General features: G+C 40.5%; 3 protein-coding genes across 3 annotated transcripts; 1 reads left to right on the forward strand and 2 right to left on the reverse strand.

The window, feature by feature from the left end:
- Window positions 1-1,742: 1,742 nt before the first annotated feature.
- On the reverse strand, window positions 1,743-9,933 carry lix1l (limb and CNS expressed 1 like). Its single transcript, XM_007571737.2, has 6 exons — window positions 9,255-9,933; window positions 6,011-6,174; window positions 5,665-5,805; window positions 4,338-4,433; window positions 3,433-3,510; window positions 1,743-2,508 (listed from the first exon to the last, which is right to left on the reverse strand). The coding sequence occupies exons 1-6, from the start codon at window positions 9,595-9,597 to the stop codon at window positions 2,257-2,259; spliced, it is 1,074 nt and encodes a 357-aa protein (XP_007571799.1). The 5' UTR covers window positions 9,598-9,933; the 3' UTR covers window positions 1,743-2,256.
- A 5,137-nt stretch (window positions 9,934-15,070) lies between these two features.
- On the forward strand, window positions 15,071-17,207 carry LOC103151588 (type-4 ice-structuring protein LS-12-like). The gene is made up of 4 exons (XM_007571740.2): window positions 15,071-15,177; window positions 16,184-16,252; window positions 16,516-16,633; window positions 16,873-17,207. The coding sequence occupies exons 2-4, from the start codon at window positions 16,204-16,206 to the stop codon at window positions 17,087-17,089; spliced, it is 384 nt and encodes a 127-aa protein (XP_007571802.1). The 5' UTR covers window positions 15,071-15,177; window positions 16,184-16,203; the 3' UTR covers window positions 17,090-17,207.
- A 258-nt stretch (window positions 17,208-17,465) lies between these two features.
- LOC103151587 (polyadenylate-binding protein 1-like) lies at window positions 17,466-25,359 on the reverse strand. The gene is given in 15 exon segments (XM_007571738.2): window positions 17,466-17,674; window positions 17,769-17,868; window positions 18,377-18,507; window positions 18,627-18,711; window positions 18,791-18,936; window positions 19,035-19,145; window positions 19,224-19,590; window positions 19,676-19,771; window positions 20,037-20,174; window positions 20,281-20,375; window positions 20,464-20,603; window positions 21,936-22,027; window positions 22,029-22,052; window positions 22,379-22,572; window positions 24,690-25,359. Coding segments are annotated over 14 exon segments (1,905 nt in total). The 5' UTR covers window positions 24,883-25,359; the 3' UTR covers window positions 17,466-17,674; window positions 17,769-17,775.
- Between the last annotated feature and the right edge of the window lie 1,732 nt (window positions 25,360-27,091).

Genomic DNA, 27,091 nt, shown 5'->3' on the forward strand with positions numbered 1-27,091 from the left:
AGGTTTCAATTCCAATAAGGAAATTATATTTAAATTATAATTTCAGTTTTGCCTTGGTATGTAAAATAGTACCTACCACATTCTTCCATTTAGTCAAGTATGCTTGCTGGTCTCTGGGATTAGGATGGTGTAATGAATTTAACTAAAACATTTCAGTGTTTTATAAGTTCCAACATAAATGTTTCCAATTTTATAAAAACAACAATCCCAAATGTAAAGGCAAACAAAAATAAAAACTCCCCTGCCTTTTAATGACAGTCAATTGGTCCTTCATGTTTTTAATTTGCCATCTCTAAAAAAAAAATTAAGGCAACATGTTTCAGCTGTTGGGAATTCAACCTTCAGGAGCAGAGAATGTGACTCCCTGCTGTTTAATTTGCTTTTGTGCCACATTTTTCTTAAACTGGAGCCGCAATTTATCCATTAAACACTTTCCTTGTTAGCATGCAGTCTTTGAGAGTTTGGTTAAAACGTCTTGATCCTTCTAGCTTAGAAATATAAAAGTATACAAAGAGTTCAACTTCATTTATCATCTGTTGGCTTCAAATGGTTAAAAAAAAATAAATTCTGCATTGAGTATTTTCAACAAAAACACAAAATCAAAAATATATATTCAGGTCCAAGTTGATATTCTGACTTTCCTCATCTGTGTCCAAAACATGGTAAAACAATCCATTTTCACTTTATACCGCTGACCTTTTAACTCTGCATTTACAAAGTCATGCATGCTGTAAAATGATCCATTATTGTGTAACAGAGTTGGTTTGTCGGTAATAAAGTTGATAGCACGCTATAATATACATTCGACTAGTGTCAGGGTCACAAATCATACAAAAAAACTCTAAAATAGCCGCAACCGTTCACATACAGAAACACCAAAACACAACAAACACTTAATTCTCCGTGTGATTTTTTTTTTTTAAACTGAACAGTCAAAGTCAAAAGTACCCACATATTGTAATTGTAAATTTTCTCAAATGCTAGATATATTTTAACTGTTATTGAGAAAACTGCCTTGACAAAGAGATCCTCTCCATGGTTTTCTTTGTGATACAGATCACATATAACGTATGGAAGAAAACACCCTCTGACCGGATTTGATCGTCATGTATGTTGGAGTTTATGTGTAATTTAAGACCCTGACATTAAATGATCGATGACAAGGTTTCGCTTGAGTAAATGCTACAAACCCGACTCGGTGTCGCCGGTTGAAATGTTGCAAAAGTCTGTATCATTAAGGCTTGTCTGAATGATACCACCCTGAACCTTTACCCCTCAAAACGTAGTTACCCTGAACTCTCGATCTCCATTGGCCTGGCCTTCGCCTGCCTTTGTGTAAAACATGTCGTTGGTGCCAACATGGTCACTCAACCTTGGCAGGACCACTGCAACCACTATTAGTTACGTATTGCCTGCAAAATCTGTTAACTTCCTGTTGCAACACTCAAACTTCCTTCCACACTGGGAGAGGCTGCTCCAGATTGCAATAGGAAACAGTGAATTCAGGGCATTACTTACAAACTCTATCCCAGTGTTTGTGCTCTAAACAAGAGAAAATGTTCAAACTTGGTGGAAGTTTTCACTGCTCAGTGTGAAAGACAGTAAGATAAGCTCCTTTCTGTAATAATAATAATAATAATAATAATAATAATAATAATAATAATAATAATAATAATAATAATAAAACATGATCAATAGTACTTTTATAATAGCTACTTTTTTTAAATTGCTTTTTTTTCTGAAACAGAATTTTAACACATCCAACTTATGAAATAATACAAGATTAATAAAAAGTTTCTTTCCCAACAGACAATCCAAAGGACAAAAGGGGATTTCAAATTCAACTAAACTGAATTCATTTTCACTATTTCACTAAAAACGTCCATAAAGAAGGTTCAGGGTAATACCACTGATACTTGTGACTTTTTGCATCTCATTTCATCCTCCCCATGCCTTGGTAATATTCCCCCCATCAAATCCAAACCCAGAAACAAATATAACACAACATACAACAACAACAAAAAAAGCCCTGTTCATACTCTGATGCAACGCCAAGTTTTACAGGCAAATAATAAAAAAGAGCATCCTGCGGTTACTAGGCACAACGAGTTCAGTAACAAGTGTTTTCTTTCATAAACAAAGCATGAGCTGAAGCACGATTTCCTGATCCTCGTTACAAAACACATCTTAGAAAGTGATCAACACTGTTACCAGGGATCCTTCGCCGTGGCGAGGGGGGCGGGCAGGAGTTGCGTTTTAGTGCGAGGGCAGAGTGGCGGCGTTGGCGGCGCTGAGCTGACCCACAGCCAACATCAGGATGTCCTTCTTTTCTTTGTAAAACCGCAGTTCTCTGCCCGCCAGCCTGGCGTCCTCCAGCTCCCGCTCCGTCGAGGCCAGCTCCTGAGCGATGGTTCCCGCCACGCTCTGCTCCCGGTTCACCCAGTCCGCCGCCATCTGGGTGCGCATGTCGTCGTCCAGGGCCCGGTGGGAGTAGTGAGCCAGCACCTCCTGCAGGTTCGGGCATCATAAGGAATTTTTGGGGCTTTAAATGATCTACTTGAACTTTTTTTGGAATAGTTGCATAATAATCTACCTTTATTTTTTTTGTTGTTGTTCTTTTATTTGATGAGGGTCCATCTGAAAGCACTGTATGGGTTTGTGGGGTAGGAGTTTGTAAGTTTCTTACTTCTTCCTACTCCTTTTCGAGCAGGTTAAGATTAATGCAGATTATTTTGCATTCCTTGTTCATGTGTGTGATTTTATACTTCCATCATGCTCGAAATAAATAAATAAATAAAAATAATTCGTTTCGGTGCAAAAGTCGGCTTTGTAACAGAAAACCAACCGGTTTAAAGGAGCTCCACCATTTCTGATTAAAGGAGTGCTTAAACATTCAGACAAAATTATGCCAGAATATTACTGAGGGCTTCAGAATGTGTGGTTAATCTGGGACATTCCTGCATATGTTTGAGTCCGAATGCAAACATTTAACCCTTTAGTGAAGTAAAAACTATTCTTGTTTTTTTTAAAACATTAAAAATGTTCAATTAATACTATTAATAGACATTGTTCTTGTAGTGTCCTTCACTTCATGTTCACCCTGCTTATACTGTAAGGTTTCTTGTTGCAAACAATTCAAATTCTGCACTCGAGTTTGCTTTACAAAACCCTGCAACCCTGTAAAGTTGTTTACGCTGAACTTTTTCCCTCCAAACCATATAAACTTTCAAAAACCTACGCTTGTCGAGTTCAATTTCATCTCTCCAACAACACAGCTGCTGTCAGTGCTGGGAGAAGTAAACATACCAGGAACGGTCCCTTCGTTTGCACAGTGATTTTATGTATAATTTGTCTTGTGTTAAAAAAAAAAACAAGTTATGTGACAGCTAAAACCCAGCTGTGTGTAATCGATGCCACGTGTGAGACGGGTACCTGTCGGGAACACTGTCGCTCTCTCATGGCTTTGAGGCTCCCGTTCCAGTGCAGCAGCTGGAACACAGTCATCAGCTCCTGCAAACAACCCGGAGTTGGAGGGAAAAACTTGCTCACCAGGCATTTAATGCACTGCACACTGAATTCAGATTCCTGTTTTCAACAAGGTATCCATTTTCCAGCTTCAAAGTTACTTCTTCTACTAAACTAAACTTGTGTAAAAGTGAGGGTGCCTGTAGAGCTTCTGCTTACTTTATGGAAAAGTGTCCAGACTTTTCCCAGACTCAACATAACGGGAACAAAAAGGAAGGAACAAAAACAGGACACGAGTAAGGAAGCAACAAATGAACGACAGAATGGAGGAACGAAGAAATGAAGAAACAAAAGGACACGAGAGGTGACACTAATAATTACTTTAGGAAAGAAGCAAGGAAATGACAAAGGGTAGGAGGGAAGAAGGAAATAAAAGGAGGGACACATGTTTGACATAAAAATAAGCCCACAAGGAAGAAAGTAAGGAATGGATGGAAAGAATGACGAGGAAAAAAAGAAAGACACAAAGAAAGGAGAGACCAGTGATGGAAGAACTGCTTTCAGGAAGAGCATAAGGAATCAGACGGACAGAAATAAACAAATAAATGAAGGGAAAAAAAATAAAGAAACAAACAAATAAAGAAGATGGAGGAGAAAAAAAATACCATTAACATTTACAGTAGCTGATGGAATATGGAATAAAATTTGGAAAAACTGATTTTTCCATTCTCAAAATGTCTTTTTGGATAGTTATGTTCGGAAAAAAACTGAGATCCAATTATGTCCTTTTCCTAAAAGGAACCCTGAATTATACTGGCATCTAACATTTCCGAGTTATCGCCATCCACGTTTAGCCGATGTGCTTCTCCTACCTGGAACTCCAGCATGGATTTTCCTTTGTTGGACTCCAGCATGAAGCGGAACGCCCCGATCCCAGTGTTGGGATTATCGGCCTCTTCTCGGTTCCCCTGTGAACACACGGCAAAGGTCCAGAATGAATCTACGATGATCCAAACAAAATACAACAAAGACACAAAACATTCAAGAGGAAAACTTTAAAAAATAAAAATAAAAAATTCTCCTAGGTCAATTTCTCTAAGTCACTATTGAAAATGGGAAAAACAAGAGATCATATCAATTATATAAGACAGGTGTGAGTTGATCTTCAATAAGGAAATGGCTACAAGTAAAACTAGAAACTTTAAAACAGCAGAGCAGCAGGAATGAAAGAATATCTAAATTTGAAAGAGAGAAATTATCTTTTTGAAAATCATTTTTGGAATCAGCAGAAGATTTCTTTTATGTTGTTCACAATGTTTTGGAAATTGTAACATAACACTTCTGTCATACTGCCCGTTGAGATTTTAATTTGAAATATAAAGGGCATTATAAATAAATAGATTATTATTACTATTATTAGTTGGTTTCTTTTAAAAGAGATTATTGTTCCTGGAAAGTGGTATAAATGGAGTATCAACAAAGAACAAAAGGGTGGAATATCTGATCAATAATTCTATATTGGCTCCCTAGTTTTGCATTAAAATATGCAACATCTTTTATTTATTTGCAACATCAAGGCAGGAAATTAACTCCATATTTCACCATTTTTAAGGAATCCACACTGCGCTTAATCAGCTCTAGTTCCGAATCTAAAACAAACCGGTCAAACTTGTACCAGATTTTGATTCTACGCGGTGGATTCTTTGAAACAAGGTTTTTCAACCCTGGTCCTCAAAGCATCCTGCCTTGAAAGCTTTCAGCATCACTTCCTCCCCTGCTTCAGCACACATGATTTCAGTTGATGGCTGATTAACAGGGTTTTGCTGAATCGCAATGAGTTGGGGTGTGTGAAGCAGGGGAGCATCTAAAACATGCAGGCCAGCGTGTCTTGAGTATCATGTCTGGGAACCACTGCTTTAAAACACAGTAACAAAGCCGTTATTCTATTTGGGAACGAACAAGGGGAATATTTTCCAGGTTTTTTTCCCCCATTGAGAAAACATTAAATTGAGACAGGCATGGCGGCTGCAGTAGATCAGTCAGAACCTGGAGCGAATTATCCCACACAGGTTTCAGATTATGTCCTCCTTCTGCATCTCTCGGTGCAGAAAGGGAGGCTCTCCCAGGGCGGCACTCGCTCACAAACAGCCGCGGCCGAACCGTCGGCGCTACCAGCCGATCTCTCCGTTTTGAACTTACGTTGAAGGAGGCCAGCGCTTCATTCACGCTCTTCTCGATAAAGTCGTCTGTAATCCGGCGGGAAGGGTGCTCGTTAAAGACCGAGTTCATGAGGGCGATCTTGGCGGCGCTGCGCCTCGCCTCCGCCTTGGTTGGACAGAACTGTCAAACAGTGAAAGAAAACACGCGGAGTCAGGGCAATAATGAGAGCCAGAGAGACCGAGGCAGAGAAGAGCAGCATGGAGGAGGTTATCCAAGATGCAGCTCCTTCCCAGATGTCCCCAAGCAACAAAAAAAAAAAACATATATATACATATATATCTTTAAATCTTTTAATATCCGGGGAAACAAAGCGCAGATGTTGCACCTGGAAGCTCCCAAAGCAGCTGCCGCCCGGAAGGCTGACGTAGCAGACGTACGGCGGGCTGTTTGACGGGACCATTTCGTAAACGACCAGAGCTCCGTTCCTCAAGTCGGCCCCCCTGGTCAGCTTCATTTGCCAGAACTCCTGCAGAGCTTCCACCACGTTCACTGAAGGGACAAGGGAGGACGGGAGAGCTTCGTTAAAGCCACTCTGTCCTTGTTTCAACTAAGACACACACACACAAAACAGATGGGGGTGACCTCACGAAGGAAACTTCACATCCTCTCTGCTGAAGGGAAAAATTAGTTCGGCTCAGATTCAGATTTTTCGTGAACTCATACGAAATGTCTGTCTGGAGTTAGGAAAGAACAACCACCAAGGAGCGCAGTAAAATCTGAATTTGAGACTGTTACATGGCGCCTTGTAAAAGTACTTCTTTTCTCGTTTTCTCATGCCACGACCACAAACGTCAAGAGTATTTTAGTCGAGATTTCAAGGTGATACAGCAACACAAAGTAGAGCAGAAGTGTGAAAATGAAGGTAAGTAATGGTAGGGTAGGGGAACCATCATGCTGTGGGGACAGTTTTTGTTTAGCAGCAACAGAGACAGAAGTCAGAGTTGATGTGACGATGGAAGGAGCTAAAAAACACAAAAAACTGTCCTGAATGAAAACTTGAGTCGAAATGGTTTCAATCAAAGCTTTTACAGTAAAGACAGTATTGCAGGTACGACATGACAAAATGTTTTTTTAAAAATTCAGGAATGGGAATACTCTCTTAAGGATCTGTAGTTATAAAAGTTTGTGTCTGCAGAGAGACGTGAGCGCAGGATAATTAAAACTCTCAGCTCGGGGCCGCTCATGCAACATCAGTGCGTTTTTAGTTCTGCAGCTCAACAGAAATCTCAGCTTTCCCAGTCAGCAAACTACAAAGAAACCCATCGCTCCAGAAAAGTAAATTCCCAAGCTTGCAATCCAAATAATATTTTTTATACTCCCACTGAAGTAGGCTGTAAAACACCCAGCGTACGCTCTCATCTTGTTGTTAGTCGGCCGTAAAATAAAGTTTATGTGCGTTTTGAGATGTTTATAGACTCTCATCCATCCAACAACGCCTTCAGGGAGGAGTCTCCGAATCCTATTGCGGCATGTCCAAACCATGACACCGGGCTTCAAAGGAGGAAACTTCAGGAAAGAGATGGATTCCTGCGACAGATGGTGTAACGCCCCCCACTTCCCAACAGAAGAGGATCTGAACGTCACGGACCGAGTCTGGGATTACTGAACACGAAGGAAGGAACGACAGAAAGCTTAGACAGACACTTAAGGAGACTGTGCAAATACTTATTTATGAATGGATGGGTGTTTAAATCTCTTCTTAAGGAACTTAAACACTTCCACTTCTGGCTGCAGATGCTTCATTTCAATTTTATGACCTGTTACTCTTTTGGACTTTTATGCAGTTTATTAGCTTAATACATTGTCGTTCCTGTTTTTTATGATAGGACCGTCTTGATTGTTATTAACTGAAGTTTTTTTTTTGTTTGTTTGTTTTGTGCTGCTGTGTCTGTCTGTCTGTCTGTCTGTCTGTCTGTCTGTCTGTCTGTCTGTCTGGATGGATGGATGGATGGATGGATGGATCTTTAAGAGAAGGAAATAAAGTAAATAAAAATATGGAAATACATTTTTTTTTCACTGCACCTATCCAGTGCAGGGCTGAACAAATCAAATTACTTTCTGACTTTTCCAGGCTACGTAGCAACCCCGATTCTGTAAATCAAACAGGCTCCTATTTATTCAGTCAACATGATGTGACCACAAGCTAGTCGGTGATTTGTTTCTTATTAATGTCTCCAGCAGGTGAAGGTCAAACAAAGCGGAGCAGATGGTGATAAGATGAAGTCCTTTTGTCTGAGCTTTTCCTCAGGAATAAAAGCGGAAACAAACAGGAACTAAAGCGGGAGAGAGCCACAGCGCAACAGCTACTCTGGAATAGCAGAAACACCACAAGGCTAAATGTTATTAGTGCTTTTGTGTTTAAATCAAGCGCTAAAAGATTTTGAACTTGAGGAAGTGTCTTGTCTCCCAGCCAATCCTTTCACAACAGCCTCAATATAATGTTGAAGATGTTAAGAAGCCTAAGTGGGATAAAAGGGGGGGGACAGGTCTGTCAGTGGCGGCACACAGGGGCAATCTTTTGGGATTAAATCCTATTAGAGCAGAGTAGAAAGACTTAGAGTGGCTGCAAATGCCAACACTGATTCAGATTTAAGTCAAGCTTAAGTTTGAAAGAGATCTTAATCAATGTTATTCATGATTTCTGAAGGTTCTTGCCTTGACTTGCAAAAGAGTCCATGAACATTTTCAAAGCAGACAGCCAAGGAGACCCATCAACCTACCTTACTTCTTTTGTGCGGATTGGACACTAATTATCTACACTAAATTAGCACTATCTGCTGAGGAAGTAATTTCTTTAAGCAACAAACATTTTTCCCGTGCTCTATTGTTGTTTTTCAAGATTTTCCCCAGACAGCAGCTGTTGGTGCTGAAATCCAACTTTCTGTCTGCAAACTGTTTGGGTTCAGGAGCCTTTATGTCTGAGTGATTCATCACAGGCCGTATACTTACGCGACTTAAACAAGAAAGCACGTCTGGTTCTCCTAACGACCACCAGAAAACCTCAAAAACTACTAATCTAGACCGTTTCAAAAGAGCCCCAAAGAGTTAGTCTCCTTGGAAGCAAAACATCCATCCCTCCTAACTTCACGTCCAGTCGTTGCCTAATACTCCTCCATACTCAGCCAGCCAAAGGGAATGAGTTGGAGCTCTGGTTTTGGACATGTTTGCCGAACATCATCTGCATCTCATCCACATTACAATCGATCTGCTTGTGGTCTGATTTTTATTTTCCACTTCTCAGCCCAAATTGGCCCAAATCTGCACCAACCACAATCCACTAAAACCACTACTGGGTCTGAGCTGGCCCCAGTTATGGTGGGCTGCTGCCAGAATGAGGCAAACTTGTGGAAACAGTTGATTTTTCTACCTGGGGAATGTTATAACAAATGGATTACCGTTTACAGTAGGTCAGCTCTGGGAGTTAACTGGAAGATCACCATAAAACATGTTGGGGTTTATAACAGGAATGCCTGTTTTTTTCTTTGTGGTATTCTCGTTCTCCGAACAGATTCAAAACTAACACTCAGTAACACAGACGTGAACAGGCTTTTTCTCCTACATAACATTACCTCTGCCGTAGCCCTGCGTGTGTTTGGCGAAGCTGCGGACCACCGCCTCCACCGCCTCCTTCAGCACCGCCGGGTTCCCCGGGTTGCAGTGGCCGCCGGCCCCCGGCCCCAGCCCCGCTCCCACTCCTCCGTACAGGCTGTGGAGCTGCAGCGGCGGCGGAGGAGGAGGAGGCCCGGACGAAGCGGACAGCGAGGCCGGGGAGGGGAGTAGCGGCGCGACCGGGACCGTGACTCCGGGTCGGAGAGAGGAGGAGCGGAGGGTCCCCGTCGGTCCCGATCCGAAGCCAATCCCCGGCTGCAGCCTCTGAGGGCGGATACTGTCCGGGATAATGTTGGATTCCATTGTCCCCACGTAACGTCTACTAAAGTCCGGTTCGGGAGGAAGACGGTGCCGATGAAACCCACAGCTGGCACTGAAAATGTGGGACTCGGAGCGTTCAGGGACAAAGTTCGGCGGGGTTTCTCCAGTCTGCCCTGAAATTAGAAGTTAAAGGTCGCTGAATCGACCCAGAGCGCCGCTCCGCATCCTCACTCTCTGGATTAGGCTGCTGGAGTGTCACTCAACGGTGCGTTCATGGACCCCTCCGACTTTCTGCATTCCTCATTTAGATGACTGTAACTTTGTTCTGTTTTGTTCCATGTTAGAAACCAGACCTTTTTTCTTCATTCCCCAAACGTTTTCTTTTTTTTTTTTAAACGAGTATCAAAATTAAATTTCACTGCAAAAACACAAAATCTTACTGAGTTTTTTTGTTTGTTTGTTTTTTTTTGTCTAGTTTATAATGAAAATATCTTAGTACGCTTGAAATAAGACAAAACCAATTTACAAGTAATTTTTCAGCACAACACAGAAGGTTGTTTTGAGTCAATATCCACGAAAAATACTAGTCATAAGTGAAATAATCTACCATTAGAACAAGACATTTGGGAAATGCGATGTATGTCACATCTAATTATGTCTTGTTTCTAGCTGTAAGTGATTATTTCACTTTTAGCTAGTACTTTTTCAACAATACTAAGAAATTACTGAAATTACTAAAAATAAAACTACAAGTTAGTTTTATTTTATTTTCAGTGCACCAAGATATTTACACAAGAAACAAGACCAAAAATACTTGAGATTTACTTAAAATTTTGTGTTTTTTGCAGTGTGAACTCTGCTTCTAATTAATACAATTCAGTTTTGTTTAGGTCACAATAAATATCATCTAGAGACAAACAATTCCAGTTCATGTGCAGTTGTGCATTTCCATGACAGGTCTAGTTTTTTTGTTTTTTTGTTGTTTTTTTTAATTGCCATACTTGTTTCAGATCATAAAAAATTATTTAATATCAAATCAAGATAATCTAGAAAAATAATTATTTGACATCTGTTTTTAATCAGATTATTTTTTGTCTATCCCAGCACTCGACGAACAAACTTTGATCCAGTTCAGTCCATATCAATTCAATACTCCAATCATATAGTCACATTGAAATGCTAATTTCAAAACAGTGGAATTGGGGTAAACTATGGAAGCCCATTTCCGCCATGAAAGAAAAAATAAAAGACCAACAGGAAGTCATAATTTTGACTTTCAAAGTCATAATTGTGAGATTTAATGTCATAATTTCGAATTTCAAAGTCATAATTATGAGATTTAAAGTCATAATTTCGACTTTCGAAGTAATAATTTCGACTTTCAAAGTCATAATTATGACTTTGAATCTCATAATTATGACTTTGAAAGTCGACATTATGACTTCCTGTTGGTCTTTTATTTTTTCTTTCATGGCGGAAATGGGCTTCCATAGTAAACTGATCATTAATGCCAATTCATAAACAAATATGTGCTCCTAAATTCAGAATTACAACTTTGGAAATATGTTTCTCTCCAACCTTGACTTTAAAATCCAATATGGTCGCTGTAAATGTATAAGTATGCTGTGTTTTATTTACAACTGGAAGTCAGAGCAGACTATCACTCCTTTGATCTCCACATACAATAGGCAAGAAAGCAACAAAAGATTTTAATGTCAGGCTTGAGGAGAAACCTCTGCTTTTGTGAATGTCATTCTGATCCAACCGTATTTGGTAATTTCAATGTTTTCTGCGGCCCCTGAACGCAGCACCGGAGAGTCGGAGAAAAATCTCAGGCCAAGAAATCTGAGCCTCCCCTTGTTCTCCTCTGGCAGCAACTGTGAACAACCTACAGTGTGGCTTCGCGGCTCCGCAGCCCGAAGCATGTGATTAAACTTGGAAACAAAGCAACATAGTTTTACTTGCTAAAGGTAAAAAAAAAAAAAAAACAGATTTAATCTTCAAACCGATAAAATATCAAATCTGTCTGAAGCAACTGGAAGTAACTCAGCTAGTGGACCACCTACTTGAATAGGAAATGGGACCTCCACTTGTGCTTCCTATAAAAAAAGAAAAAAGAAAAAAAGATTACGACGTTCTGCATCTTGGGTAATTATTCACCCTCTCAGTGGTTTGGGGAGAGGCCCAGAAGAGGAACAAGAGAAGCAACTGATTAAATCTTCTCTAAGATGCTCCAAGATTAAATTAAAGATTTCAACTCATCTCTTTCCACCAAACATCTTATGTTTAAAATAAAGAAGCTATATCTCTGTTCTAACTCGTCCAGAGTTGTAATAGATGCTGTAGTGGTCTGTGTAACAGCAGATCTGGAAAGGCCTCTGACTGAAGTTACTCATAAAGGGGATATTCAGGGTTGTCCATAGTTGAACGTATTCAATGTATTTAATTGAGATTGTATGCGATAAATCCACAGAAAGTCGTGCGTGATTGTGAAAAGAAAAGAGTAGTTTTCAAAAAATATCCCGCAAATAAAATATCTTAAACATGGAGTGCAACCTCTTTAAATTCAGGCAAAATGAATTGTTCTCCGAAGTCAAAGTCCACCTGTGTGCAATTGAATCTCAGTGAAACACACATCACACCTTTCAGATCTTTATCAGAAAAAAATTAGTAAAATTATTATTTTTATTTATTTATTTATTTATTTTACAAAAAGTGAAATTAGTTAAGAGTAACGCAGATTTACTTCAGAAGAAAAACAAAGTGTTAGTCAATCTTACAACCTTATAAGAAATAAATCATCCTCCTGTCAACTATGGACAATTACTCACTAAACAATCTGTGGAAAACAGGACAAAGTTTCCATCACAAATGGATCCTAGTCCTTGTTTCTACAGCACTTATCTCAGTGTGATAAACCTTTATGCTTTTTCTGTCACATGTTTGCTATAGCGAGTCTCTCCAGGTCAAAGATAAGTCCACAGAGCTTTGACACAGGACAAACTCAAGGCCTGATTTTAACGTCTTGTCGTGATTACACCAATATCTCAGCTGATATAACAGCATCTTTTTCTTTCTTTCTTTTTTTTTCTGGTCTGACCACCTCTTTTCTGTTCACGCTTTAATCGGGTCAAGGCCGCCTCACATGCCTTGCATTACAAACTGAGGAGATCCTTCTGTCTCCAGAGCTCTTTAGGAGCTAATGTTTTCAAGAGACAAAAAAAAAACAGCCGAAGCCTTTTCCACTTCCAACAACACAGTCAGGCATGCAGGAGCGGTGGTGAGCTCCCCCCCTACCAAACCCCTGCAGACCCCATGAATAATATCAGGCTGAAAACATGCTCCTCATTCCCACATCTGGTTTCAATCAAAGCAGAAATCAGATTCTTGAAACTTCACCACATGTTTTCTTTTTTTTTCTTTTTTTTTTCCCCAACAGAAGAATAGGAGCTCGAGATGGTTGGGGTACTTAGGCAGCTTGTGCTGTATGTGGGCCTTTCTCACATAATTTAATCTGAACACGAGTTGATTTTCTTTTAATCTTGCAGTGCGAGTCGAGAACAGCCGACAGCAACTATGATTCAGATGTCGAAGTTTACATCGGAATCTGCGAGATTACTTTAACTGTAAATAATTTGGGGAAAGCAAGAGGAGGCTGTGGGTTTTGTAAACGTCTGGTAGGTTAATACGTAGTATTCGAGTTCAGTGGAAGCATTTATGGCAACGCTTTTCTGCGAGATCATCACGGGAAAATAATCAAAAGGAATCAGCCAAGACACAAAGATGAGGAGACTGGTTCATCGTTGCGTTCAATTTCCAGATGTCTGAAGGTGTCGTGATGATTTGTTTAAGTAACTCTAAACAAGTGTAGACAGCATGGGAATGTCCAGCTATTATGACATTCAGAAGGGAGGCGGCTCCTGTGTCCCAGAGATGAACATTTTTTGGTGTGAACTTTGAGAATCAACACCCGAATAAATCAGCATCCTGTAAAGATGCTGCCTTAAAGCTGTGTGTGTGATAGATGAGCTGTTTATTTAATTTACTGGTGACCCATATCTCAATTTCTTTACTGAAGCTATGAGTTAATGATACAAAAAAATGAAATCTTCTTCGTGCCAAAAGAAAAAAAGTCTGCAAGCCTAGGCAGTGGTTAAAGTGTAAAATGATCTGCAGCTGTTTACAACTGAATTAGGCTGCTATGACCATAAGCCACCACAAGGGGGCTCTCCATCACCATCTCTAAAGCTTTAAATACTAAAAAGAGTCATTTATCTTTGGAAGAAGGTAAACAAGAGATTTTATCAACATCAGCAAAGCAGTAAAGTGTGAGTTGTTGCATCCAATGATTCTGGGGGTCTGAAGAGGTTTTTATATTTAAAAAAAAACAAAAAAAAACAATTCCAACTGCTAGGCACAGTGGTGGAGGGTGGATGATTTGGGCTCGGTTATAAGCCAATGCAGAATTAGACATTAATCAGTTGACACTGATAAAACATTTCAGAGCACCATGTTGGTCAAGAACTGATCAACCGATCGATTTTATTCCTTATAAAAGTGACTATTAAGATAAGATTCAGAAGTTTGGGCTCTAATTTCTTATAAAAGTCACACAGGTTAGCATGTGGCTTAGCAGGTTTTATCCAGTTAATGTGAACAACCGAAGACCAGATAAGCCCAGATCTTGATCAACATGGAGGTGATGTGAGGGAACTTAAAATGGGTCATTCATGCTAGAAAACCTTCAAGCGTCTCTCAGCTGAAAGTGAGGAGTGGAGCGATCTTTCTTTAGACTGATGTCAAAGACTGGTAGATAAATTAAGTGTCTCACTAATGTGGCTGGGATGTGAGTTGGCCAAAATGTGGAAACCCCAAGTTTGTTGATATTTTTTGTTAAATAAGTAAAAAAAAAAAAGTTCTTGTTTTCTTTACTGCAGCTAAGTCCCTTTCTTTTCCAGAGAGGAAAGAAAAGAGGTTAGACATTATTACATGAATATTTTTGAATTAAAACTGAATATTTCATGGAGGTGTCCTAAATTTTTTTTGACATGACTATGGGAAGATTATTTTTTTCCTCGCAAAAAATAATTTTCAAAATGTTAAATGTACCAAAATGACTAGTTTATTCAGCTTTGGATTTGCATTTTCTCCACAATTAATTCATTTTTACCACATTAATATAAAAAAAATACACAAAAGAGCTTTTACCAGAATTAATTCAAAATTATTTTTTTAACTGAGCCAAGGGAACTTTACAGCCTGACAAAATCAGCACAGCATCACAGAAGCACAAAATAAAAACGAGATATTCTGCCACTTATCAGTGATGTCTCCAAATGTCCGAACGCCGACGTTCTCCCTGATGATTCTGCGTTGAATTTAATCTAATGCAAGATAAGACTCATGCAGAATGTTGGTCAGTCAGCGCAGGGACTGCTGGACCTCTGGAACACTCTGCAGGAAGAGTCAGAACTGTGAGTACTCGGTTTCCTCTTCATCCGTTTGTGTTATCCAATCAGCTTCACAGGACGAGGGAGACGCAGCAGCACGCCGCGCTATAAGAGGTATGAGAGTCCGGCACAGAGGCACCATCTGGTCCAAACACCAACAGCCAAAGAACAGGTGAGTCTCACTTATCCTCCTCTAACTTTTTGCTACTAGGACACAATCTTTTTACTTTTTTAAATTTTTACATGTTCAGTTGTTGCAGCAATGAGGATTTAAATTCCCCTCCCAGTCTCAAATATTTCTCTCAGAGCTGACATGGCGGTTTGTAAAGAAGGATATGTTTTCTCTTAAAGGAGCTGTGAATTGAAGCTACAATCCATTTTGTATTTATATATATATAAATTTTAGGATCACACCACCAAACCTCAAACATGATAACCACAAACCTCTGCAAAACTTTTGTTTACACGTTTGAGTAAGATGAGTCTCAAAATATTTCTCTTATAGCTGTGAGGTAGAAACCTGACGGACATTTCCAGGGAGGTTTTGTCAGTGACTCATCTGATTAAGCTACAGGAAGCTTTTCTCAACACAGGCTTGTCTAAAGATAAACAGTTACACGGTGTTGCTTTTAAAATTTAAACTTGGAGGTCTACAGAGAACTTACACAGCATTACAAATACAGCAGAAGATGGTTTCCTTATGCTATATGCAGACTCCCAAGACTTTACAGTTCGACATCAAATCTGACCAATTTATTTCCTTTCAGGTTAGCGAAGATTACTAAAATGATTTAAATGCCAGAGTAATTTGACGTTAGAAGTTGACAAACATGTCCTTAGCATTTGGTAAAAAAGGCTTTTAACCTGAAAAATAAACCCCTTCTCAGGTCTGCTGCCGCCAAATGTTCTATGCACTCGTTTGGTTTTCCAGAATAACTTGAAGGCATCATAAAGAGTGCATATAAACCTATATAAATTTGAAGAATCCAATTAAAAACTTATCCTGAAATTAAGCAAAAACAATTCTAGTTCGTACCGACTTAAAACAAGAACATTTTAATCTGATTTAATGTCAATGAGGAATTAAATGTTTTTGTGGTTTCACCCATAGGCGTGTGTAGTTATTTGTTGCCAAAACTGCACACATACTATTCTAAATCATGTTTTTTTCATTCTAGGTCTAATCAAGTCAGCAGCCATGAAACAGTTTCTGATTGCAGTCCTTCTTGCTCTTACTCTGACACACGGTAAGCTTTTCATATTCAGAAATACCTCGCAATCCACATTTATTGGCACTTCTGTTAAAGATGTGGTTAAATCAATGTCAAGAAATAATGAACTAAAGTAGTTCTGTAACATTAGTCTTTTCAAAAACCGAAATAAAATTTGTTTTGTTTTTAACAAAAATGTGTTTTGGGGGAGTGCGAGTAACTGGAGGATGATGCAAAATAAAGAGGGGACATTGATTAAAAAATAAATAAAAATCTTACTTACTGGCTCTCTTCTGCAGGAAGCTTTGCTGAAGATGGAGCCAATCGGGTGAGCCAGTACATCCAGAACATAAAGACTAAAATCAGTCACGACTTTCATGAGTTTGTGAACAAGCCAGAGCTGAAGGAACACGCAGAGTGAGTGAAAACAATCCGACATCACCTCTCAACTACTGAACATGTTGGATTTGCATTTAATCTGTTGAACATCATTAGTCCTTCCTGGACCAAAATGTAAGACGGGTGCAGATCTTCTTTGCCAGTGGTGCAAAGTAATCACTCTAATTTACCCTAGTGAGATTTCGCCATTCGTTGTGTGTCGTTGCGACAATTAAGCTCCAGCAAACCTCAAACCCGGTGTTCCGTTCATTTCTCAGGTCGTTCGTAGAGGACAAACAAGTAGAGCTCGAGCCCCTGGCCGTGAAGATCCAGGCTCAGCTGCAGGACATGGAGGAACAGCTCAAACCCCTGACTGAAAGCGTGAAGGAGAACGTGAACCCGTTAATCGCCAGTCTGCAGCAAAAGATGGAGTCCATCCTGCAGATGCTGGAGGAGCACGCCAACCCCAGCGGCAGGTGGACAGACCGGTCTTAAACCGCAACGCCACCTTTCTAGTCGTAGGTGTCGAATTGTATCAGACGCACGTTAGCTTCTCAGACGTATTTATTATCCTATTGACACATTTAAAACGATTAAAAAATATAAAACATTACTTCTATATCTGTATTTTGTGGATTCTATTAACCATTTCTCTGATCGCAAAACGGGGAAGACAAGAGAACATAGCAGATGGATTACTTTAGAACTTTTATTCAAGCAAGCAAAAGGTAAAGGTAACTTTCACAATAACAGGCTTCGGAAGCTCAAACGTTCAAACATTTAAAAGGGATAAAATAGCAGAAAGGAATGCTTCCACTTACATTTCTCGTACATTTCTCCTCTAAAATGTCTCAAACTGATTATTTTTTGTTTTTTTAGTTTTTTTTTCCTCTTTTTTTGCTTTTTTTTAGCTCGGAAAAGCAGACCTTGTATTACAGGACTGGCTGGAGACTTGTTTCCATCGTTTGCCTTTTTTTTTAACTTTGTATTTAACATCTTTTACTTTGTTTTGCTTATTTTTTAAACATTTTTTTTAAACCCTTCTTCTGTGCGTGAAGCTCATCTCAAGGCTGCCCTCTCCTGTGGAGGAGGGAGATTGCAGTTAGACACATTTGGTTTTTCCATAAAGCTTTCAGCAAAAGAACAACAACAACAAAAGATCTTAAATGCGTACCTTGGGCTCAAACACTTGGGACAACAGCTGAGTTAGTCACAGTCTTCTGAGCGGCCTCCTTGGCCTGGTGGGCCTGCAGCACAGCCACAGCCTCGTCCACCTGCACAGATATTTGTGTTTGACATCAACCCCAGCAGCACAATGCTGTTTTATAGAGTGATTTGTATGCAGCAACATACAAACGTAATTATAAACTTTTTCCATTTTTTTTATATTATTGTCCTTCATGTTGATACTTTACTAAACCACTGTGTTGGCGCTCTGGCTGGATGTTTAAACTAGTTGAGCTGCTTGGAAGATAAACTCTTCCCCAGTCTTTTGCCGCCTTTTACATGTTTTCTTCCAGGTTGTATTTAGACTTCAAGGAAACAGAAGTCAATAAAAACCATGCATCTTTTGTGTTGCTACGTCAAGTAAAATCTTAATAAAATCCATGAAAATTTGTGCTTTAAATAGGATGCTATTAAAAATTCTTAAAAGGAAATTCATACTTTTGCAACTCTGTCATATTTATGATCCTCCTCATGTTACAGCAGTGAAGTTCTGGGGCAACGTACTGAGACTTCGCAACTACAAGCTTGTTTGTATCAGAAAACCTAAGCGGTTACCTTGGAGCGGAGAGACTCTGGGGACTCCAGCATGTGAAGCAGCTCTGAGTTGTCAATCTCCAGCAGCATGCCAGTAATCTTGCCTGCCAGGCTGGGATGCATGTTCTGGATCAGTGGGAACAGACGCTCACCTACGAGAGAGACGGAGAGGATTTAAAATCAAAGGCCATTAGCCCCCGGTGACGCTCTGGGACTCGTTTGACACATAGAAACCACAGCATCCGCTCTGAATGCCGTCAGCAAAGCTCACCCAGCATCTGCTTCTGTTCCTGCGGCGGAGCGGCGGCCAGCATGGAGGCGGTCAGAGGCTCCTGTCCCTGAACGTGGACAGCAGGCTGAGTGGTGGGAGAGGCAGAGTCATTACAGGCACAGCTGTACTCTCCACTGTCGCTACAGAGACGGCAGCAGCCTTACCTGCTGCAGATTGACCTGTGACTGGGAGGTGATGTGCTGCTGAGGGTTGCGGACCCCTGCGGCGTACTTGTACTGAGGAACTCCGCGCACCGGAGCAGTTGTTGCCGTGGCTGCGGCGGGCGGTCGGGGAGCCACGGTCTGAGCGGCTGCAGGAGGAGCCAAACAGAGAGAGAAGAGAAAATCAGCAAGATACTGAACACGAACAGAACGCGTTACCAAACGGGTTTGTGCCGACTAGACTGACCGACACGCTGGGTGGACATCATGCGAGGGACCTGATTTGCGGGCCGCATGGTGCCGAAGGTCTGAGGGCGTGGAGCTGATGCACGCATGGCACCGGTCATGTTCTGAAAGTCTGAGAGACGCATCAATGATTAACGAGCCGTGAGACGGACAATCGGGGCCCAGGTAAGGTTTTTTCGAGAACGCTCACGTTGAGGTCGGACCCCCTGGGTCGTCCAGCGTGGGCTCGGCCGCAGCTGAGCCATCTGGCCCGCAGCTGGGTAGTAGGCAGCGCGGTTCTGGGCCTGAGGTATGGCAGCCATGAAGTAGCCGGAGGGCGGAGCTGGCTGGTAGGGGTTGATGACGGGATTTGGCACGGCGCGGACGCTGGCCATGCGCTGCATGTACTGGTTGGTCAGGTGGGCTTGGCGCTCCTCTTTCCTCTGAGCCAGAGCCACGTACAGCGGCTTGGTGGCCACGATGCGCCCGTTCATCTCTGTCACGGCTTTGGTCGCCTCCTCCGGGGACGAGAAGCAGACAAAACCGAAGCCTTTGCTGCGGCCGCCTTCCATCATGACCTGGTAGAGGAAGAATCAAACGTGAAACTCCAGAAGAGTTCGGCAGCTCATTTCAGTTTTGAGAAGATAAGGTTAAAGGTCGAACCTTGGCACTGGTGATAGTGCCGAACGGGGAGAACTCCTTCCGCAAGCGTTCATCATCAATCCCGTCATCAAGGTTCTTCACATACAAGTTGACACCCTGTCAATACGAACAAATACTTTGAAAACAAAAGCAGCTCAGCAATAATAAACAGCAGGTTAAATGTAAAATTCCTGTCTGCAGCACGTCTTTGTCCCCAATAACCCGAGGTGAAGGGAAGTGGGGCCCATGAGCTGCAGAGTTGCTGTTGCAGCCATTTTGGCCAGTGGACCCTACTGCAGAGGGAGCACTGAATTTGACAAAGCTGCAGTTTTTTTTTTCCCGCGAGCAGACGGCGTCTGATCCTGGAAGTATTTAAGCTCACCTGGTAGCGAGTCATACGGTCTTGTTTCATCTGCTCAAATTTGCGCTTCAGCTCCGTCTGTCGTTCCACCTTCTTCTGAGCGCGGCCGACATAGATGGGCTTCCCGTTCAAGTCCTTTCCGTTCATTTCATCCACTGCCTGAAATTAGAAACAATGTGACAAAAATGACATTTAAAAAAAAAGGGAAAAAAAGGGTTCAGCTGTGGATACTAAAAACTAGAGTCGTGTTTATCTCGAGTCAAACCTTCTGCGCGTCTTCGTGTCTTTCAAAGCTGACGAAACCGAAGCCTCTGGACTTTCCGCTGTCATCTGTCATGACCCGGGTACTCAGCGCATTTCCTGAGCAGCAAAACACAACAAGGTTGTCGACCAAAACTCCTATATCCTTAGTAGCGTCGTCGAGGAGCAGTTAGGAAATTGGACTGACCGTATTTACTGAAGAGCTCTCTCAATTTCTCATCGTCCATATCGTCACCAAAGTTTTTAATGTAAACATTAGTAAACTCTTTTGCCCGGGCGCCCAACTCAGCCTCGCGCTCCTTACGAGATTTGAAACGGCCAACGAACCTGTGGGGGGGAAAAAAAAGAAAAGGGGAAAAAAAAAAAAAAAACTTTTAGAAGAACTAACATCAATAATCTTGGTCTGTTGATGAAATCAAATCATATTTCCAACATGGTAGAATCGAGACAGTTGCCCATCCACCGCCTGCTTTTTGTAGTCGACAAGCTCCTGGCAGAATCCTGGCTGAATATTTACAGGTAGGACTGAAACCAAAGAACACTGTACCAGCTGTGAAGCATGGTAGTGGCAGCAGTATGCTGAGGATCCATGGTTCTGGTGTAAAGAAGAAACTGGTTGGAATAATGACATTATTCAAACCATATTTAAATTTTGCCTTAAAAATGAGCAATCCAAGAAGACAATAATTCAAACATGGATCAAAACTGCTCCAGGAATGGATTAAGGAGACTAAAATTAAGAGAAATAGGAACAAAATCAGTTTAGAGACTTGCAGAAATGCATGAACTAAGAACCACTTTCTCTGAATAATCTAGTGGCTAATTTTTGGGTTAACTAACAACTCAAAATTATTATTTTTCCTCAGAAACACATTATAGGTGTTAAACGTTTATAATAAAACTTTTGTATTTAATCTGTACCACTAAATAAGTGATATAATTAAAACAGGTAGACTAAAATTAATTCAGGCCTCTGCACATCAGCCCACTCAGGCAGCTAGTCAATCAAACGGACTGAGAAAACTGAAAAAGGCAGCAGACGGACAGCAAATTTTATAAATAAATTTATTCTATTTATAAAGTGCCATTTCCAGCATTACAAAACTAAAGCATGTATTATTTATGTACTGACGAACAAAAAGGCAGAGTATTCAGAATATTGAATATGATGATGCTGAACTGGGTGTAAACAGAAACAAGTCTCAGTTCTGTCAAAATAATATATTTTTGTTTTACCTTTCAGTGTTTTAAATACTAATTTTTTTTTTAATTATGTAATTGTTTTCTTTCTTTTTTTTATCCACAGATCTCAGGTCAATTTTGTTTTAAATGAACTTTATGAGTAAAGCTGATATGACTTGCTTTGAGAGTTTGTCGTGCTTCATTTGAAAACTTCTATACCTGAAATTATTTTTGGCTTTTAAACCCAAAAATGATCTAATAAACGTTTAGAACCTGGTTCAATAGTCAAACAGTTTGTCCACCACGATTAGTTTGAAAAAGCAGCAGAGACGGAGCAGAGTCTGTTCAGCTCCAGCCAATGACAGGAGCTGAACAGACTCCCAGTTCTCCCACCGAGTGCGAGTCACAGCCCAGGATTGTGCCAGAAGCTTTTTGACGTCTCCAGAAGTTCAGAGCCACTTAAAAACATCCACTTACACTTTTCTGTCATTGAGCAGCATGCCGTTCATTTTTTCAATGGCTCGTTCTGCAGCTTCCTGAGTCTCAAAATGCACAAAGCCGTAGAACTTTAGAGCCATTCTCATCACAAACCACCTGAGACGGAGACAGAGAGGACATGTGCTGCTTGAAGTCACACACACACACACACACACACACACATGCTGGAACAAACATGAACCGGTTAAAGCACACCTGGCAACATCGGTCATGGCCATCATGAGCACCAACCTTTTCTCTTTACACCGTTTTACCATATCGAAATAAAAAGCAACGTTCCGATGTGTTAGTGTCATGATTGAGTATCAACTTGAAATCCAGAAAACACTCACATAAAAACAGCTTAATGAGTGAGCATCACCAGCTGCAAATGTAGCATGCTACAACCAGAGAGACACTAAACAAAGAAAGCGACGCTTCACCTTGCAGGACAGGATGTTCCCGAAAGCAGAGAAGGTGTCATAAAGAGCCTTGTTGTCAATCGACTTGTCAAGATTCTTGATGAAGATGTTTCCCACGCCACTTTTTCTCAGAGACGGATCACGCTGCGACCACATGATGCGTACGGGCCGCCCTTTGATCACGTCGAAGTTCATGGTGTCCAGAGCGCGCTCAGCTGAAAGAGAACACAGATATTTTACTCATTTAACACTTAATATACACTATAGGAACTAGTCACAGGTGTAATGCTAAAATTCACAAAGGGAAGCGATTAAAGTGGTAGGGAATGTTTCTACTTCCCAACTAATCTGAAAAGCATCAAGTTTTTAACTTTTATCGTTTTAAAAGACTTAATGACAGAAAACAGGCTTAGCAGTAGGTGTTGCTGCAAGAGCTTAACTAAAACTGAGCAAATATTACAACACGAAAAAGAGGGAGCGGTAGTTTTAAAACTTCTCTGGTCAGACAGCCTTGCTCATCAGGCTGCATTCTGGAAATATTTGCTTACTTGTTTTATTTTACAGCAACAATCATATCACCGAGTTTATTTTGACTTACTTGAAACTTTATTTTCTTATCACAAAATATGACCTAGAGTTGTGATCCCTTACAATTAAGCCCACTGTGAATTCAAGGTTAGAACTCTGATTCTTGACTCGTACATCCACATTGCACTCCTCAGCTGAAACCATTTGCTAACATGTAGCATTAAAAATCAGAAATCCCCTTAAAGCAGACCAGCGGTATAAATCAAATAACTGCAAACAACGGGAGTGCTTAATGCAGAATGCTGATGAGACAAAATAGCCGACTCTCAAATAACATCGACATTCTTTGTTTTGCACAGTTCGACCAGTCCCAGCAGCATCGCATCACGTTACCGCCGACCTCCGGTCCGGCGTCCACAGCGCCCTCTAGCCCCTGGTCTTCAAGGCACACTGCCCCGCATGTATTAGATGTGTCCATGATTCAGCACACCTGATTTTAATTGGGGATTGATGTACAGACTTTTGCTGAACTGCAATCACCTGAATCTTGTGTGTTACAGCGGGGAAACATGAAAACAGGCAGGGTGTATGACTCACAGATAGCCTAGCTAAAAGCACGGCCAAAATCCGTCAATCCGTCAAACTGGACTGTTGTGGATTTCTCAATGAAACTCATGGTACAGTTCTTCAACCACAACATTTGGAAATTATTCTACTTTAAAAATATATAATATTTCAAACATTTATTCAATGTTTGTATGAAGAATAAATGAATGCCAAATTCATGTTTTACAAAATAGCAATGCAATTTTGTCCAATCAAACAGCAGTGGCATTATTAAGCCATTTATTCAGGGAGTTTTAAATGATTTAGGTCAATAAAAATGTTTACAAAACAAACTTTCTGATTTTGTTTTACCTTCATTTCACATAATGAAATGAACTGAGTAATCAAAAAAATAAATTTGTCATCATTGTGGACTCATAAGTGTTTTTCATATTTGCCTTTCTAAACAAATCATTTTATATTTTCTTGATCTGAATTTGCTTTTTAGTCCATTCCCAGCTACAAGAACGGGACAAAAATAAATAAATCAACTGTAGACATTTTGGACTCCCCATGCTCTCAACTGCATGTGGCCATAGACTTAAATTAAAAAATGTTAAAATGTAATGTGTCTCAATACCATTTATACCGAGTCATTCTTACATTACTTTGTCCCTGAAAGAGTTTATTATACACAATTGTTGTTAAAAAAAAAAAAAACTTAAGAGTCTTCTCATGATACATTACATGGAACCAATGTTCACAGCTCTGTGTAAAAACACACCCATGGGAGCAAAAGGGCAAAACAGGCCCACCCTCTTATCACCAGCATGCAGAAAATGCTTGCTAAAGAGCACATATCGAACCTCTGTGGAACAAATGGCTTGTTTTAGTGAAGTAGCAATGACATGTTTACCCTCTTTTCATACAGACAAAAGTCCATTCAACAACTTAAAACTGTTGGCAATCATTTTGTGGGGATTGGAAGGTAAATTTGTCAGCACTACAGTTGGGGTGCTGCCCGGACTGAACAGATAAAGAGCCCTTTTTGGCAGCCAGCAGGGCCCTTTTACTTTGCTGAGGTGGGCAGGGCAGGCAGGATGTGGCGCTGCTCTGCTACGCCAGTGGACCAGACCCCACCGCAGTCACATGTAGTTCACACAGCCTGGCCCCCTCTCTCTGACTGACAGGCTCTTTAAAGCACATGACTGCATTTATTAGACATTTTAACTGAATGGTTTAGTAATATCCGACTTACCGTCCGCCGGCTGTTGGAAGTTGACATAGGCGTATCCGAGGGAACGCCGGGTGATCATGTCCCTACAGACCCGAATCGAGAGGATGGCTCCGGCTGGGCTGAATTTCTCATACAGCATGGCCTCGGTCACATCTGGATGCAGGTCCCCGACATATAGGGAGGCCATGGGATAACTGGGAGCGCTGGGGTTCATCCTTATTTCTCTCCTCCTCGAGACTAGCGGTTATAAACGGACTACGCTTGAGTTTGTCAACGGGAAAGAAGACGGGGGGGGAAAAAAGTTGCTAACGGTCGGTATCGTCGGTAGGACCTTTGATGCCGAATTGTAAACGTTATACAACGGTTGACTTGTCAGTTGGGAGTCAAAACGTCTAATTCGAGTGTTTTAAAACGACACAACGTCGACTTCAGTTCGAGTTAAAAGACCCTTTAAAATTTGACAAACGAAAAAGAGGAGGGGAAAGCTAACGACTGGAAAAAAAAATCCGACACGTTGGGGTACGTTACCGTCAGTCCTCGACCGTCTTTACTCCCTCTTCACTGACTTGTTACAAAAAGAAAGAAAGAAAAAGATTTTTTATATTTTTTATGTTTTGAAATTTTTTTTGTTTTTTTTATTTTTTTTATAGAATGTGTGATGAGCGAGCTCAGAGCACACACGCACTCACACAGCACTGACAGCCGGGGTTGAAGGGAAGGAAGCAGAGGGGAGGTTGCTTGACTATATATCGATGTATGCGTCACACAAATGGACCAATCATACTGCAGTATCACTGAGGAGGAAAGGGGCGTTACCCAGGAGGGTAGGCACGATGATGATGATGGTGGAATCCTGAAAAACGTGTTTAAAAGGCGAATACTAACTTATTGTTATGCCAACACTGACCTGGTGTAAAGTGAAACTGAATAAATGATGCAGTTTCACTGAATGATCATTCAGTAGATTCCGTTCTTTGTGAATGGCATCTACTACATAATCTCCCAAATGTTTAAATGACTAAACTATCAATTTATGAAACTCTCATTCTAGTTCGTCATGTTTTTATAAACCAAGACCTAAAACTCTTAATTTCAAATTTGAATAAAAATTGAGTCAACATAAAAAATATCAGAGCACCTTGTAAAAGTATTTATTGTCCTAAACTGTACTAATTTTATTCTTGTACAGTAACAAATTTCGCTGTATAGCGAATAAATAGTGGAATAGGAGGAAAATGGTAGTGTGACAAGAATGTGCATTGAGCCTCCTTTATTCTAATACCCCAAAATAAAAATGTCATCAAATAATCCCTCAGAAGTCTATAAACAGACACTTAAATTTTAATCTCAAGATGCATACAATTCTGCGAGAAGCTTTTAGAAAATATTAGTGAACAAATAGCATCACGAAGACCAAAGAATGTAGCAGACAGGCCAAGGATAAAGATGCGGATAAGTTTAAAAGATAATTAGGTTATAAAACAATCTTACAAGCTTTGACAAACCAATGGAGAACTGGTGAAACTCAACAACACAGGTGTAATTTCTTGGTAGGTTTGCAGTTATGCAAAGATGTATTGTTACCCTTAAGCTAATCAAGCTTTTTACCTATTTGAAACATGCTTGTTTTTAGTTTAAATAAAGTAAATTGTAACATGCTACAAGGAATTGTTTTATTAAAACATATTTTATGAAGACACTTGAAAACAAATTTAACTTTTTTTTTTAACATGTGAACGGTGAATGTGCATTATTACATGCAAATTGCAACCTAAAACTAAAAGTAATTAAATAAAAATTTTGCTTGTATTCCCCAAAACTCCTTAGAAGGAATCAAAAGTGTTGGAGCTGAATCCTATAGCGTGACAGAAAATTTTAATTCTCTTTCCCTGCCTGCATTTTAGTCCTACTGACATGAGAATTCAATGCACAGATATTTTTAGACAGTATACGATTGTCTTTCCAGTGAATGCATGCAGTATTTTCTCTGGTCCTTCGACATCCACAGCAGTCATCAGCAGAGGGCAGCAATGTTGGTGAAAACCAACCATCTGTCAAACTGAAACTGCCTTCAGCATCACAGGCCTTAAATTGTGTCTTTACTTTGGCAGCGGAGAAGGAAGATGTCTGTCACTTATTGTGTTATCTCAGAAATGTCTAAAGCTGTGATTATAACTAAGCTTTGATCTGCTGAGAGTAGCATTGAGCTTTTGATATAGCAAACACTAAGCTGTCAGTTTGCCGTAAAACAGAGGATTCTGTGGAAAAGCACCTTGTGTTCATTGTCAAGCATAGTGGAGTAAGTGTAATGCTGTGGCTGTACTTTACCTCCAAATGCCCTGAGAATCTTGACAGACTACACAAAACATGCATGATTACTTGAAACTCATGAGCAACTTTTTCAAATCTAAATCTGGTGGACT

The sequence above is a fragment of the Poecilia formosa genome, unplaced genomic scaffold (genome assembly GCF_000485575.1).
Source record: "Poecilia formosa unplaced genomic scaffold, Poecilia_formosa-5.1.2 Scaffold286, whole genome shotgun sequence".
NCBI lineage: Eukaryota > Metazoa > Chordata > Actinopteri > Cyprinodontiformes > Poeciliidae > Poecilia > Poecilia formosa.